General features: G+C 48.7%; 1 protein-coding gene across 2 annotated transcripts in view; it reads right to left on the bottom strand.

The window, feature by feature from the left end:
* EFCAB2 (EF-hand calcium binding domain 2) overlaps positions 1 to 16,806 on the bottom strand; it is a 132,064-nt gene that overhangs the window by 24,436 nt on the left and 90,822 nt on the right. For both annotated transcript variants that reach the window (XR_003965856.1, XM_030302217.1), the window contains exon 3: positions 2,438 to 2,510. Coding sequence is in view for 1 of the 2 variants with exons in the window: in XM_030302217.1 (XP_030158077.1) it covers positions 2,438 to 2,510 (73 nt within the window). In the remaining variant the exon portion in view is untranslated. The remainder of the gene's footprint in view (positions 1 to 2,437; positions 2,511 to 16,806) is intronic.

The following is a 16,806-nucleotide window of genomic DNA, read 5'->3' on the forward strand; positions in this document are numbered from 1 at the left end:
TTCAAAGGCTGTGTCAATGTACCTAAGCAAAGGACAAATACAAAAGAAAATGCTGGGGCCTGAGCATCTACTGTGATTAACTGTGAAACCCACGGGGTCATTTCGGTAGAGAGCCACCTACAGAGCAAGCCAACCCAAATATACACTGAGTGCCCACCAGGGAACAGCTGATTCCTTGCAGCGGTCAGAATGAATCCTCATAAAGACACTTGGCTATTGTTGTGTTCTTTTCGCAGATGCGGGACCAGGCTTTGAAAGAGGACGCTGCTCAGCCAAGGCCACACAGCTGTAAGTGGTAGCTCTGGGGGTTGCAAGTAGACTTCCTGACACTATTCGTGGTGTCTGTTCCACTTTGCCAGAAAAACTTACAGATCAAGAGTTGGCAAACTTTCCCTGGAAAGGGCCCGACAGTAAATATTTTAAGCTTTGCAAACCATATGGTCTCTGTCGCGAGGACTGAACCTCCACTCTTGCAGTGAGAAAACAGCCACAGACAATATGTAAATAAACGAGTTTAGCTGTGTCCCGATAAACCTTTATTTACAATAAGAGGAGGTGGGCTGGATTTGGCCCAGGGGTTGGGATTGGCGGACCCCCGCTACAGATTGAAACGTACAAACAAACCATCAAGGAATCAGGCTCTAAAGGTTCCGCTTTTCTATCTTTCCAGGGCCATTTATCATTACCGCTGCGCTTACTCTACTGAATTGTATGCAATCATTACGATTTCACTGTAAATTCATCCTCCAGTCCCTCTCTGCTCCACAATGCCAACTTTCCTTTCCCTAGCACAGATTCTCGCTTTGTCGATAAACACTGTCAAGCAGCGATCAACACCTTATTTTTAAAAATGAGGACCGGGGCGCCTGGGTGGCTCAGTCGGTTAAGCATCCGACTTCAGCTCAGGTCACGATCTCGCGGTCAGTGAGTTCGAGCCCCGCGTCGGGCTCTGGGCTGATGGCTCAGAGCCTGGAGCCTGCTTCCGATTCTGTGTCTCCCTCTCTCTCTGCCCCTCCCCCGTTCATGCTCTGCCTCTCTCTCTGTCTCAAAAATAAATAAACGTTAAAAAAAAATAATAAAATAAAATAAAAATGAGGACCAACTTGGGAAAAATAAGGTTTTTTTTTTTCCTCTGAGTAAAAATAGTTTCTCCGGGTCCCCAAATGGAAAACCAGCATAAAGATTTTGTGCTTTACTGAATATTTTTAAATGCTAATGAAAAACTGGTACTGCCTTTTAGTTACCAAGATGCTAAGAGGTGGGTACCAGAGTTACCTTCCTGATCTTCCATTCCTTAACTTTATATAGTGCGTTAGGATTCAAATACGTTATTTCATTTGTCTTTGAAGTACCGATTATCATGGAGAAACTGAAAGGGATGCGCCCGGGGCCGGTGCTGTGCTGGGCACACGGAATAAGGAAATCAACAAAATCGCGCTGCCTTGCCTGTCTCCTGTTTCCTCCTACTTGGAGACCCACACACCCACAAAAGCAGTTCTGGAAAGGTTCTTCTCGTGGTGGGGGCCCAGGGAGCTTGGTTCCCCGCAGGCCCCCGCTTTGTTGGACTGAAAGCTGCATGTGGAAGTTAGAGCAGATCCTTTGCTGGAAAACCAAACAGGGCAGGAAGCTCTCTGGTCTTGGGCCACTCACCACTGCTTTACGGGATAACTCTCTCCAGGGACTCATCTACACTGTTACAAATAACCATTTTTCAAATTCTTAGACTCTTTGGTCAATGTCAAGTTAGTTCTTATTATTGTGTTTACTACTTGCTCGGAAAGTTGGTTTTATTTCCCCCAAATAAATATAAATTTCTTCCAGTCTCTGTTTCCGCTTCTATCCCCTCTGAAGTGACATTATTCAGTATATTTACCTTTCCAGTGCCAATATCCTCTCTGCATATAGTCAGTCCCCTGTGTCTGTCTGCTGGCCTTTCTTCAACTAAGTTTAAAGAGTATAAATAAGGGGCGCCTGGGGGGCTCAGTTGGTTAAGCATCTGACTTCAGCTCAGGTCATGATCTCCCAGTTTGTGGGTTTGAGCCTCGAGTCAGGCTCTGTGCTGACGGCTCGGAGCCTGGAGCCTGCTTCAGATTCTGCGTGCGTCTCTCTCTCTGCCCCTGCCCGCTTGTGCATGTGCACTCTCTCTCTCTCTCCGTCTCAAAAATAAATAAATAAACATTAAAAAAAGTGTATAAACAATATAAAGTGGGCTCCTTACTCGAGCCATCATGTTACTCAGTCAAAGCCATTTGTTCCAGATCTGCTATTAATTTGTTCAGACCCTGTTGGCTGGCTAATCTGTAAAGCTGCCCGAATGTTTCCACCAAGCACCCTCATTAGTTTAGGACACGCTTAGCTGCAGGGAAGGGTTTTTAGGCACCAGGAATGGACGAAGCAGGGAGCCCGCGGCACGCAGCCTTGCCCCAGGTCTGCTTACCTCCGCGATCAGGTCATGGAGTTCTCCTTCGCTCGGGCAGCACCCTAGCGACCTGATAATTGTTCCGATCTCTCTGCGGAAAAAGTGGTCAACAGTTTTAGAACATAAACTTTGGAAAGCAAGCGCTGTGTTTCTCTAAACAAGGTCAGGGCAGATGTAGCACCGAGGTCACGCAATTAAGTCCTACCTCGTGAGGACAACAGATACTTTTCCGGGGGAAGGAAAAGGCAGACAGGTGAACCAAAGGGAGAAGAAAGAAGTGTTTGCGTGGATTAGCCCGAGCCCAAATCAGAAGGTTCTAGAAAATGAAAACAGGGGAAGGGGTAAGAAAAAGAAGTGTCAGGCACTCACTAGCTGATTTTAAGTTAATTAGCTGTTTCAAACCTCAGTTTCTTCATCTGTAAAATGGGGACAATAATATCTCCCTCAGAGGTTTGTGTTAAAGTCCACATTAGTGGCAAAATACTGAAAAGCGTGGCCCCTAGTGTCAGATTGTCAGGGTTCAGATCTGAGCTCTATCACGTGCTAGGCTGCACAGGTTAATCTCTGGGTGCAGAAGCCTACCTGGTGGTTAAAACCTAGTGACTTCGTGCAAATACTTAGAAAGGGGCGGGGAACACCCTAAGAGTAAAATAATACGAACTATCATAATATAAAGCATAGTTCTTGCTTTATATTATGCAAGATTTATTGAATGGCATACGCTCAATAAATATTAGTTATGCCCCTGCCCTCCCCAGAATGATGTAATTCAATTCAGCAAATAACCTAAGAAAAGTATAAATTCTATTCGGTACTCCTTAGATGTGAAGAGAGGGGATTTAGAATAGATTATTAAAGATTTCCACTTAAAATTATTAAAATTAAAGATGTAATATTTGAATGTTAATTTCACAAATATGCACTTGAATAGAATTTTTAAATATTTATTTATTTATTTTGAGGAAGAGAGTGAGAGAGGGAGAGCGTGAGCAAGGAGAGGGAAAGAGGCAGGGAGAGAGAATCCCAAGCAGGCTCCAAGCTGTCAGCACAGATCCTGATGTGGGGCTCAATCCCAGGACACTGGGATCATGACCTGAGCCCAAATCAAGAGCCAGACACTTAACCAACTGAGCCACCTAGGCACACCACTTGACTAGAATATTTTTTTTACCACTCTGGGTAATAATGATGATGTTATACTTACTCCCTATTTTACTGAGAAAACATTTTATTTTTTTTAAGTTTATTTATTTATTTTGAGAGAGAGGGAGGGAGGGAGAGAGGGAGGGGCAGAGAATCCCAAGCAGGCTCCACTGTCAGTGCAGAGCCCCATGCGGTCATTAGATCATGACCTGAGCCAAAACCAAGAGTTGGATGTTTAACTGAGTCCCCCAGGCGCCCTGTGAAAACATTTAAAAATGTTTTTTAAATGTTTTTATTTATTTTTGTGATGGAGAGAGACAGAGCATGAGCAGGGGAGGGGCAGAGAGAGAAGGAAACACAGAATCTGAAGCAGGCTTCAGGCTCCGAGCTGGCAGCACAGAGCCCGACGCGGGGCTCGAACTCACGAACCGTGAGATCGTGACCTGAGCTGAAGTCGGACGCTCAACTGACTGAGCCACCCTGGCACCCCTGAGAAAACAGTTTAAATTAGAATGTTTGGCTTCTTCACTTACAGAGGCTGCGGGATGAGCAGCGAGGGGAAAATCAAAAGTCTTTAACTGCGGAAGACGGGATCCTTAATTTTCATTTACTGATTTTCCTTTGTAACAAACACGGCCCACTATACACGCCACGTCTTCCTGTGGACTACGTTTCACACCCGCCGGAGGACCTCAGTCTGTACACTTCTGCATTGTTTCTCCCGCCCAGGTCCCTCGTGAAGGCAGGATCTGAACGTGATGGTGTGCATAGAAACTGAAGCATTTTACAAGACTATACTTTCGAGAAGTCCCTAAAGATGTGCCGTGAATCTGGCTAACACCGAACTAGTAAACATACCGTTGTAACATCAGACTGGCTGCTGTATACATTAGACCAAAGAGAGGCAGGGACAAAAACATGATTTGGTAAGTATTCACAGATTTAGCCCTTCCCTAACCTTCCGGGCCTTTTGCTATGTGCATCAGGAAACCAAAACTCCAGGGGCGCCTGGGTGGCTCAGTTGATTGAGCATCCGACTTCAGCTCAGGTCATGATCTCGTGGTTTGTGAGTTCGAGCCCCGCGTCGGGCTCTGTGCTGACAGCTCGGAGCCTGAAGCCTGCTTCAGATTCTGTCTCCCTCTCTCTCTGCCCTTCCCCCACTTATGCTCTGTCTCTGAAATAAACATTAAAAAAAAATTAAAAATACATAAATAAATAAAACATGAAAAAGAAAGAAAAGAAAAGAAAACTGAAGAAACCCCAGAATCAGAGGGACCTGAAGAAAAGCTGGTTACCCTACACCAGAGGCAGGGGTGGGGGTAGGGGGTGGAGAGGGGACCTGGAACCGCCTGTGGGCAGGCGTGTAGGACAGCGGCCCTTTCGTCCGTCTGGCTGCTGAGCACTGCGCAGGTGGCTAGCCCAAACAAAAACAGGCTGTAAGTGTAAAATACAGATTTGAAAAACTGAGCACACACGCACAAAAAAATGTAAAATATCTCATCATTTTTTTTTTTTTATTTTAAATTTTTTTTTTTTTCAACGTTTATTTATTTTTGGGACAGCAAGAGACAGAGCATGAACGGGGGAGGGGCAGAGAGAGAGGGAGACACAGAATCGGAAACAGGCTCCAGGCTCCGAGCCATCAGCCCAGAGCCCGACGCGGGGCTCGAACTCACGGACCGCGAGATCGTGACCTGGCTGAAGTCGGACGCTCAACCGACTGCGCCACCCAGGCGCCCCTCATCGATCATTTTTAAATTGACACATGTTGAAATGACAATATTTCAGACATATCGGGTTGACTAACAATTACTAAAATTAATTTCACCTGTTTCTCTTTTGCCTTTTGTTTCCTTGTGGCTACCAGAACATTTTAAATTATCAGTCCGATACTCCCTATTTCTGGAAACGGCTAGGAAGAGCCGTCATCACGAGTCAGACGTTGAGAGGTACACAGAAAGAGAGAGAGAATCACCTTGCGCCGTGTCAGCAAGGTAATCGTTCTCCCTCGTGCCTCTCTGAGAAGCGTTAACCAGGTGTTTGTTTGTTTTTTAATCTTTCAATTTATTTTTTGAGTCTGTCCGCAGAGAGCCCGAGCGGGGCTCGAACTCACGAACCGTGAGATCATGACCTGAGCCAAAATCGAGAGTCAGATGCTTAGCCGACTGAGCCCCCCCAGGTGCCCCTGAACCAGGTTGCAACGAGCCCTCGGTCGCTGCCAGCCCCCACGACACAGGAAGGGCTATTAGGTGGCGGGCCGGGCGGCGTCCACCCCCAGACACGACGCACAGGAGGGCCTGAGCGGGAGGAAGGTGTGGGCCGGAGACACAGCTCTGGCAGCGAAGCCGTGGGCTCTGACGGGAGTGTGCTGGCAGGAAGGCACCAGCCAGGGGTCCAGGAGGAACTCTCCAGAGGGCCTGCGCTGACCCAGCGGTACGAGGAAGAGGCCCGCGTTAGCCACGGAGGAGAGGAGCCAGAGGGGAGGCGCGAACTCCGCAGAGGGCCGCGTCCAGGGAGCTGAGGAAAGACGTGGGGAAAGCGAGCCTCATCTCAGTGTCCCATGCTGCGGAGAGCATGGGTTTAGGGAAGGAAGATCAGTTGTGATATTTGAGGAGGGAGGGCGGCGTCGAAATCAGACTGCACGGGGTCCAGGAGGATGGGTCCGGGGAGCGAAGGGGAGGAAGTGATGTCTGGGGAGGGGGGCAGAGGCGTGGGGCCAGGGAAGATTCTGTAAGAGACGTAAGGCCGGAGGGAGGTGGGCACTCACGAACGCGGATGGGCAGGGGCCGGCGCGGAGAGGGCTGGAGAGGCCAGGGCTCGCGAGGGGGTGCTCCTGGGGAGGTGGGAGCACTCAGGGGGCACACGGCTGGCCCGGGGCCTGCCACCCGCAGGCTCCGTGTCAGAAGGGCAGGTCCTTCCTTCCCGCCCGGAAAGGTCTTCTCTACCCCTCTGGCTCCCCTTTGAAGAACCGATCACCATGTCTCCTCCCCTGAGTGAATCCAGCCAGGACGACCCACTTTGCCCACGGAAAACAGCTCGTCTGATGCCCTCCAGCCACACAGGCGCTACTTTTCTCCGGCCCTGAAGCACAGAGCCTGACTCCGCTAAGGGGAAAGGGCAAAGCTTCTCGGGCCGATGAGTCCACAGCGGCCGGAAGAACAATACAACTCAAGAACTCACCCCGAAGCCCTACAAACTGGCCCGCCAGCTGAGGGCGGCGGCGAATTCACTGAGCATTCGTGCTCCTTCGCTGCCGTCAACCAGTCAGACCTGCCGTTCCCTGTCCTGGATTCTGGGCCCCTGAGCCTTCCATCCTGCCTGCTCTATTAATCCCTAACCCTGGGGCGCCTGGGTGGCTCAGCCGGTTAAGCGGCCGACTTCGGCTCAGGTCACGATCTCGCGGTCCGCGAGTTCGAGCCTCGAGTCGGGCTCTGGGCTGACGGCTCAGGGCCTGGAGCCTGCTTCCGATTCTGTGTCTCCCTCTCTCTCTGCCCCTCCCCCGTTCATGCTGTGTCTCTCTCTGTCTCAAAAATAAATAAACGTTAAAAAAAAAAAATTTTAATCCCTAACCCTGAGCCACTCCCCGGTTTCCTTCCTCTACTCCGGCAAAGCACTGCGGGAAGAAAAGACCTAACAAAAAGATCACGGGCCGCTGCAGATTCACGCCGTCCAACATCCAGCGTCCCGCATGCTGCCTAACCCCCTTGCTTTCGCTTCCTGCTGCTTCCCTAGCAAACTGCCCCCCAAACAGCCATTCTGAATCATCTCCGGCCTCACGCTCAAAACCACAGGTACGCCCAATCTCAGCGGAAGACCCCACAGGCCTGTCACCTGCGTCCCCCCCATGCGAACCGGGCACGGCTGACCCGCCGACCACCCGCTCGGCCAGCCCAGGCCGCACAGCTACGCGCCGCAGCCTGGGTACAGGCAGCTCACGGCTCTGAAGGCGGCAGAGTCCAAGACCTGGTGAGAAGCCTGCTCCCAGCTTATGGATGACCGCCTTTCTCCGTATCCTCCCATGGCCGACAGCGAGCGAGCTCTGGTCTCCCTCTTCTTTCAAGGGCCCCAATCCATCGCGGGGACCCCACCCCCGTGACCTCATCTAGACTTAATCACTTCCCAAAAGCCCACCACCTCCAAACACCATCACGTGGGGGGGCAAGGCTCCATCATATGAATTCGGGAGGGACACACATCCGATGGCGGGCGCTCCCACGACAGGCCCGGCCCCTGTACCGCCTTCCAAGTGTGTACAAGCCTCCCCTCCTCTCCCTCTCAGCCTCCGAGGAACTAAAAGTGCCCTTCCCTAATAAAGCTCACCCCTCTCCATTTTCCTGAGTTCTAGGCTGGGCTCCTTTTTTCCCCCCCAGCAAGTATATACATTATTCAGTGCTCATCTCAGTGTGCATAGTCTTAACCCCCTCGGTCTCAGCAATTTTTCTGGACACACTTGCCTTCCGCTCAACATCTTCATTCAGCCCTTTACTAGTGGCTTCCTCTTTTGCCCTGAGATATTCACATAACTTCCTTCTCTTAAGACATTTCTAATAGGTGCCTTACCGCCTCCAACTACTCTCCCTCCGCTTCCTTTGCTAGCACAGCCCTTGTTCTAAGTCGCTCATCTTGGGGGCGCCTGGGTGGCTCAGTGGGTTAAGCATCTGACTCTGTTTTCGGCTCAGGTCGCGATCTCACGGTTTGTGAGTTGGAGACCCGCATCGGGCTCTGCACTGACAGCATGGAGCCTGCTTGGGATTCTCTCTCCCTCCCTCCCTCCCTCCCTCTGCTTCTCCCTTGCTCTCCTGCACACTCTCTCTCTGTCTCTTTTAAAATATATAAATAAACCTTACAATGAATAAATCACTCATCTTGTAACTGTCAGGACACCTCCCACCATCCACTGTAGACCTGCCGGCCTAGCTCTTGGCCACATGCTCGGTCTGTCCTGTCTTAGCTTCTCCACCCCTCTCTTCCTCCCACGGTCCCTCAACTGCCCCCTGCCTCGACCCCTGGTTGCAGGATGACCTCACTGTTCAAAGTGTTACAGGGGCCTAAGAGAAGAAACCCACCACTCAGATCTGGGCAGAGAGAAGCCTGCCACTTGGATCTGGACAGAGAAAGGCCCACGGCTCAATCCTGGACAGGAGAGGCCCGCTGCTCGGATCTGGACAGGAGAGAGGCCCGCCGCTCTGATCTGGCCAGAGAGAGGCCCACCGGTCATCACAGCACCGGCACCTGCAGGGAGAGAGGGACAGAAAGCCCGTGCAGGGCGGCAGCAGTGGGGGACTCGAGTGGCAGGCAAGGGGAACACAGGGTTAAGGCGGCCGCTCTGGAGAGGCACGCGCAGCTTCTGGCCAGAAGCTCGAATTCAGTGCAGCCGCCGGTCCCGCGGTCCCCACGGACGCCTTGACCCCTCGGGACAGTCCCATGGGGTGTGCGCCTTGTCCTCTCCATTTCACAGACCAGGAGACGATCCCGAGATGTTCAATAACTTACCAGGGCCACAAACAGCTGCGCATTCTAGCCGCCCCCCACCCCCCAGAGCAGGGGGCCGGGGCTGCGGGCCCAACCAGGGGGCAGGACAGCGACACAGGAGACTGACCGGCCTTCCGGCTGGGAGCCGTCACCTCCTCTGGGACTTGGGAGAAGGAGACCCCGCAGCCCACTCCCTCCCCTCCACCACCTGCAGGCTGCAAGGGGAGTGGTAACCACGCACAGGGTTTCACCAGCGGGCCGGCTCTGTTGTCAACTGCTCTAAATCCTCTTACCCGCTTCCTCCCCACGGCAGCCCTGCGAGGACGACCCACCAAAACCAGGCCACAGAAAGATTGGGTAACTTCCCCAGCACCCTGGGAAGTAGTGGCTGGGATCCCGACACACACAGGCTGGAATCCACACGCCTCAGCCCTGCACACCGCCACCTCTCATAAACCTGATCCAGTATGTCACGAGACGGAGGGAACTCGGGGACTGTGACAAGGTGCCTCCAAAGGAGAGTGGAGGTTCCATCCCACGGGAACCTTGAAGACAGATCCAGGGCACCAAACAGACGACCCAAGGGACAGAGTTGGCCCTCAGATAAGGTTTTGCTCAGCGCAGTGTTGGTTCATAACATCCGTGTCTTCAGGAGTGCCCCAGACTGTGTCCCTCGCACATGCACATCACAGGCCTGGTCCCTTGGGAACCAGGGTCTATCACTCCTGGAAAATAGCAATTTTGTACGGTAGGGATTTACCTGCAAGAAGTGGGGGAATGAGCCAGTGACCTCTTAAAGTTTTCTCCCCAGGGGCTCTGATTCTAAGATTATACTTACACACACACACACACACACACACACACACACACACACGGGTGGCTTATGTAAGTGAATATTCTTGCTCTTAGAAGGTACACACTGGAGGATTTCAGGGGAAAGGTCACAGCGTCTACAGCTCACTCTCAAATAGTCCAGCAAAATAAAATAATAAAACGTGTAAATACGTAGATCGTGTAAATGTAGTGTGTGTGTACATCATAAAAGAGAGGGAACACAGGCAAAAGCAAATGCGCCAGAATGTTAATAATTGGCGCATCTAGGGGACCGTACACAAGAATTCCTTCCACGCGCCACTCTTACTATTTGTCTAGACGTGTGAAAATTTTTAAATAAAAAGTGTTCGTGAAAGAAAATAATAACAAGAAGTGGGTGCCTGGCTGGCTCAGTCGGAGCATTCCACTCTTGATCTTGGGTCGTGAGTTCGAGCCCCACGTCGGGCATGGAGATTAGTAAAAAGTAAACTTAAAAAGGAAACACAAGATAAGGACATTTCATTCTCAGGCAGGAAAACCAAAGTAGTAAGAAATAACAACAGAAATCCTGCCTCATATAAACTATCTGCAAAACAATTTACTTTTTTGTGTTATGCTATATTTATCATGTTTGGCTTAAAAAGTTGATTATTGGGACGCCTGGGTGGCTCAGTCGGTTAAGCGTCCAACTCTTGATCTTGGCTCAGGTCACGATCTCATGTTCATGAGATCAAGCCCCATGTCAGGTTCTGTGCTGACAGCGCAGAGCCTGCTTGGGATTGTCTCTCTTTCTGCTCCTCCCCTGCTTGCGTTCTTTCCTCTCTCTCTCTCTCAAAATAAATAAATAATTTTTTAAAAAGTTGATCACTAACGATGTCTTAGTTTACAAGAAAATACATTAGTGACAACATTCTTCAATTTCACAACAAAATCAGTTACAGTATTCTTAACTCAGTACTTTAGCATTTAAAATAAAAACCTGGGGGCGCCTGCCTGGCTCACTTCATAGAGCATGTGACTCGTGATCTCAGGGTTGAGTTCAAGCCCCATGCTGGGTGTACAGATTACTTTAAAATGGAAAACCCGATAGACTCCACCAAAAGTCTACTAGAACTGATACATGAATTCAGCAAGGTCTCAGGATACAAAATCAATGTACAGAAATCAGTTGCATTCTTATACACTCATAATGAAGCAACAGAAAGACAAATAAAGAAACTAATCCCATTCACAATTGCACCAAGAAGCATAAAATACCTAGGAATAAATCTAACCAAAGATGTAACAGATCTGTATGCTGAAAACCATAGAAAGCTTATGAAGGAAATTGAAGAAGATACAAAGAAATGGCAAAACATTCCATGCTCGTGAATTGGAAGAATAGATCTTGTTAAAATGTCAATACTACCCAAAGCTATCTACACATTCAACGCAATCCCAATCAATTGCACCAGCATTCTTCTTGAAGCTAGAACAAGCAATCCTAAAATTCCTATGGAACCACAAAAGACCCCGAATAGCCAAAGTAATAATATTGAAGAAGAAAACCAAAGCAGGAGGTATCACAATCCTCTACTACAAAGCTGTAATCATCAAGACAGCATGGTATTGGCACAAAAACAGACACATAGACCAATGGAATAGAATAGAGACTCCAGAACTGGACCCACAAAAGTATGGCCAACTAATCTCTGACAAAGCAGGAAAGAATATCCAATAGAAAAAAGACAGTCTCGTTAACAAATGGTGCTGGGAGAACTGGACAGCAACATGCAGAAGGATGAAACTAGACCACTTTCTTATGCCGTTCACAAAAATAAACTCAAAATGGATAAAGGACCTCAATGTGAGACAGGAAACCATCAAAACCCTAGAGGAGAAAGCAGGGAAAAACCTCTCTGACCTCAGCCGCAGCAATTTCTTACATGACACATCTCCAAAGGCAAGGGAATGAAAAGCAAAAATGAACTATTGGGACCTCATGAAGATAAAAAGCTTCTGCACTGCAAAGGAAACAAGCAACAAAACTAAAAGGCAACCAATGGAACGGGAAAAGATATTTGCAAATGACATATCGGACAAAGGGCTAGTATCCAAAATCTATAAAGAACTCACCAAACTCCACACCCGAAAAACTAATAATCCAGTGAAGAAATGGGCAGAAAACATGAACAGACACTTCTCTAAAGAAGACATCCAGATGGCCAACAGGCACACGAAAAGATGCTCAACGCCACTCCTCATCAGGGAAATACAAATCAAAACCACACTCAGATACCACCTCACGCCAGTCAGAGTGGCTAAAATGAACAAATCAGGAGACTACAGATGCTGGCGAGGATGCGGAGAAACGGGAACCCTCTTGCACTGTTGGTGGGAATGCAAGCTGGTGCAGCCACTCTGGAAGACAGTGTGGAGGTTCCTCAAAAAATTAGAAATAGATCTACCCTATGACCCAGGAATAGTGCTGCTAGGAATTTACCCAAGGGATACAGGAGGGCTGATGCATAGGGGCACTTGTACCCCAATGTTTATAGCAGCACTTTCAACAACAGCCAAAGTATGGAAAGAGCCTAAATGTCCATCAACTGACGAACGGGTAAAGAAATTGTGGTTTATATACACAAGGGAGTACTACATGGCAATGAGAAAGAATGAAATATGGCCTTTTGTAGCAACGTGGATGGAACTGGAGAGTGTGATGCTAAGTGAAATAAGTCCTACAGAGAAAGACAGATACCGTATGTTTTCACTCTTATGTGGATCCTGAGAAACTTAACAGAAACCCATGGGGGAGGGGAAGGAAAAAAAAGAGGTTAGAGAGGGAGGGAACCAAACCATAGGAGACTCTTAAAAACTGAGAACAAACTGAGGGTTGATGGGGGGTGGGAGGGAGGGGAGGGTGGGTGATGGGTATTGAGGAGGGCACCTTTTGGGATGAGCACTGGGTGTTGTATGGAAACCAATTTGACAATAAACTTCATATTAAAAAAATCAAATCAAATCAAAATCAAAATCAAATCAAAAACTTGGCAGCACTGGATAGATCTGAGACATCGTGTTTCACGAAGTACAAGTTGCCAGGAGGCTGGCTATCGGTCTACTGTTCCTTGCAGGTAAAAGTACCCGGAGAAGACGGAGCCCCCCAGTGAGGAAGGCAGCACCGTGAACTGCTCCTTGTGGGCACAGGACCAGAGCAGTTTCCCTGCCGGACTCTTCACCGAGCACAGGGCTCAGGCTCGCTACAGATGGGACAGCACCTGCCAGCCACAGTCAGATCCACTCTGGCCCAAGAAGGCAGCTCACTGCACAGGCGCCCCTCCGGCCCGGATCAGCAGGGGGAAGGCAGAGGGCGTTTAAGCACTACTAACCCTTTCTCCTCCGGTGTGTTCTTTCTTCGAATGACAATGCATTAGGTGAATTTATTTCAAGAGGCCTCCCGCGTTCCCTGAGAGGAGAGGGGAGGGGAGATGAGGGGAGGAGAGGAGCAGGAAATAGAGAAGCAAAGATGCCTCTTGTTCTAACTCGTCCCGGAATACAAGGCCAGAGGCACAGAAGACCGGATGACCCTGAGAGCTCCTCTTAACGATTCTGCTGCCAATAACACGGGACTGCAGCCGAAGCAGTCAGGTGGGCTTCCAGAACCCCAGATGCCCGGAAGGGGGCTGGGGTCCTGGCCATCGAGGAGGAAACCATGTAACTCACAGTTCAGCCTCAGGAGCAGAGAGGCTCCTAAAGGTGAGTGAAGAAAAACGGGGGAAAAAAAGAGAGAAGGGCAAAAAAGAGCAGAGGCCAGAAAAACATCAGGCCATGAATTTCTGAGAAAGAGACAGAGGTCTAGAAAGGAGGAGAACCGAAAAAGAAAGAGCAAGAAAACACTGAAGGAGATGAGATTATAGCTTTCGGAGACAAGGAACAGAAATTCCCAAGCTTAATGGCGAAAATGAAAGACAGAAGTTCAGAAAGAAGAAATGACAAAGATACCAGACAACTGGAAAGTTGAGCAAAACTGTGAAATAAAGTGGTACAGTTACATACAACATTAAGGCTGATCAACCCACTTTACTTGCACGAACCGGGACTGTGAATCAAGCGAAACGATTGAGAATTATTGTAAAGTATCTTTTAAGACTACTCGTAACATTAGTCGATCGTTAAAGTCTTTTACGGTTATTAAAGTACCTTTTAAAGCAACTATTTAGGAACTTACTGAAGTCAATGTAGTAAAATAAAACTAAAATCGTTTGTTTTTTGTTTTTTTTTTAATTTTCTTTAACCTTTATTTATTTTTGAGACAGAGACAGAGCATGAATGGGGGGGGGGGGGCAGAGAGAGAGGGAGACCCAGAATCGGAAGCAGGCTCCAGGCTCTGAGCCATCAGCCCAGAGCCCGGCGCGGGGCTCAAACTCACAGACCGCGAGATCGTGACCTGAGCTGAAGTCGGACGCTTAACCGACTGAGCCACCCAGGCGCCCCTAAAATCGTTTTTGAATTTTAATAATTTCTTCCAAAGTCTTTTTGTCAGGCGTTTAGAAGAGAGTCCAGAGAAACGGTGCAAACGCATGTGCGTACAATGGGGAGTGTGCTGTTTTCAACTGGTTCCTCAAGAGGGAAAAGCCCTGATTGCAAGCATCTGCATTTCCACGGTGTCAACACAGCCATCTGGGCCAATTTTGAGCTGCCAGAGTGAAGTCACCGGGGGAGGAGGTGGGAAGAGATGTTCCCAGGGTCCCCAGCACATCACCGCACGGCACCCCAGCACACGTACACGAGACAGATTTGCAACAACGTGGATGGAACTAGAGTGTATTATGCTGGGCGAAATAAGTCAATCAGAGAAAGAAAGATATCATAGGATTTCACTCATGTGTGGAATTTAAGAAACACAACAGATGAACATAGGGGAAGGGCAGGAAAAATAAGATAAAAACAGAGAGGGAGGCAAACCATCCGAGACTCCTAAATACAGAGAACAAACTGGGAGATGCTGGAGGGGAGGTGGGTGGGGGGATGGGCCTTGAGGAGGGCACTTGTTGGGATGAGCACTGGGTGTTGTATGTGAGCGATGAATCACTGTGTTCTACTCCTGAAACCAGTACTACACCGTATGCTAACTAACTTGAATTTAAATCGAAAAAAAAAGCGTAAGTAAGAGTCAAACGTGGTACTGCAATTAGGAAGTGGCCACTTTTGAGTATTACCTTTTCGTTGTTAATAAGCACCTTCATTTTCGCATTTTATAAGAACAGCCTGGAAAAGTACAGAGGGCTTGACGAGTCTGGGTGACGCCCGCACGCAGGGGCCGTGCTAATCTCTGCGCCGTTCCAAACTGGGTGTCAGTGCCGCCCCAGGGAGCACCTTTGTTTTGTTCAATATAATTTCCTTGTAAGTTTGTGTAATTGACTTGTTCCATAAATGAGTGCGGCGGCGCCTTGCAGGATCCCTGCAAACCTAACCATCATCTCTGTGAGTCAGCGCTGGACCTGATGTTTCTAGACAGGTTCATCCTCTGAACGAACGAGGGCCCACTCACTGAGTGTTCGACCGTGTTTCTGAAACAGAAATTCGGTATGTTTATTGTAAAAAAAAAAAAAAAAAAATCTGTTTTTCCTTTGGAAAATGTTTTTCTTTCTTTTAAATCAATCTCGTGGGGTTTTCCTTTTCTTGATCGAGGACCCCTGACTTTTGGTAGCATTTTCCAAGAAAATGAAAATCAACATTCACATAAAGTCTTTAAAAATCTGCAGGGCCATTTCATCCGCTTTGGCAGAGGAGACGTGGCCTTGTGTCGATAAGAAGTACGAACCAATTCCAGAAGCCTTTATGGTTAAATACTACGAATTTGTTTCTGTACTTGCACTATATACAATGCGTAGACGTGGGGACAAAATCGTTTCAGAACATACGAGTCACAGGAACGTTGCCCAAAGGTGGCACCGTTTAGGTTATACACAGCCTGTGTGACCAGGGCCTGGCTGGTCCTGGCAGGCGTCCAGTGGGTGCAGTACCACGTTCCTGACACAAGGTGGAGCCAGTGCCACGGAGCTAGGCCCTTGGCGCGTCTTCCGCTAAGGGCAGGCTAAGGTCAAAATCGTTCAAAGTGAAGACCCGGTTCAGGACAATTGACACAATGCTAAGGGACAAAAGACAGGCAAAATATTTTACCTCCTGTACGGAATAGCGGATATTCGGCGACGTATAAGAGAATGCGGAAAGCGATTCAAAAATTTCTAAGAAGGAACAGAGCGGGATTCGAAAATGATTTCCATTTACTTGGTAAATATTTGCCAAACACGACTGTGTGCCAGGGACTGTTCTCGGTAGAACAGCCGGCAGAAGGAAGACCCTGCCCTCGCACTGGGCGTCTTTCACAGATTGATCTTCTTTTGCAAAGCCGTGAAATGAAACCGAAATAATGGCTAAACCTCCTTATTCAGCACAACTGCTCTATTAAAAAAAAAAAAAAAAAAGGCTTATTTTTCCAGAGGCCCCTCTAGTCAAGTGAGGATCGTTTTCCCACTGCTAAAATGTGCTTTCCAAAAACCTCTGGGCTCTAACCGGTTACAGTATTATTTCTCGTATAGTCCTATGTGCTAGAGGTTCCAGCCCCCAAGTGAAGAACTCGGGATCCCCTGTGTATCACAGAAAAAAACCTCTAGCAAATATTGGACGCTCTAGATAATAAATGACTCAACGGCACCTCTATTTTTACCGTGGGTGCTGTGGTTACTGTCATGAACCAGATAGACAAGGATCACCACCTCTGTCATTATTATCCTCAGTGCATTAGCCGGCTGGGGCGGCCATAACAGAACACCACGTCTGGGGGGCTTAAGCACGCCCCAGGCGTTTTATTTGCTCACAGCTCTAGAGGCAGGAAGCCCAGGATCAAGATGGCGGCACGGCGGGTTTCTTCTGAGGCCTCTCTCCCCGGCTTGTGGACGGCCACCTTCTCCCCG

Source organism: Lynx canadensis, chromosome F1 (genome assembly GCF_007474595.2).
Source record: "Lynx canadensis isolate LIC74 chromosome F1, mLynCan4.pri.v2, whole genome shotgun sequence".
Lineage (NCBI taxonomy): Eukaryota > Metazoa > Chordata > Mammalia > Carnivora > Felidae > Lynx > Lynx canadensis.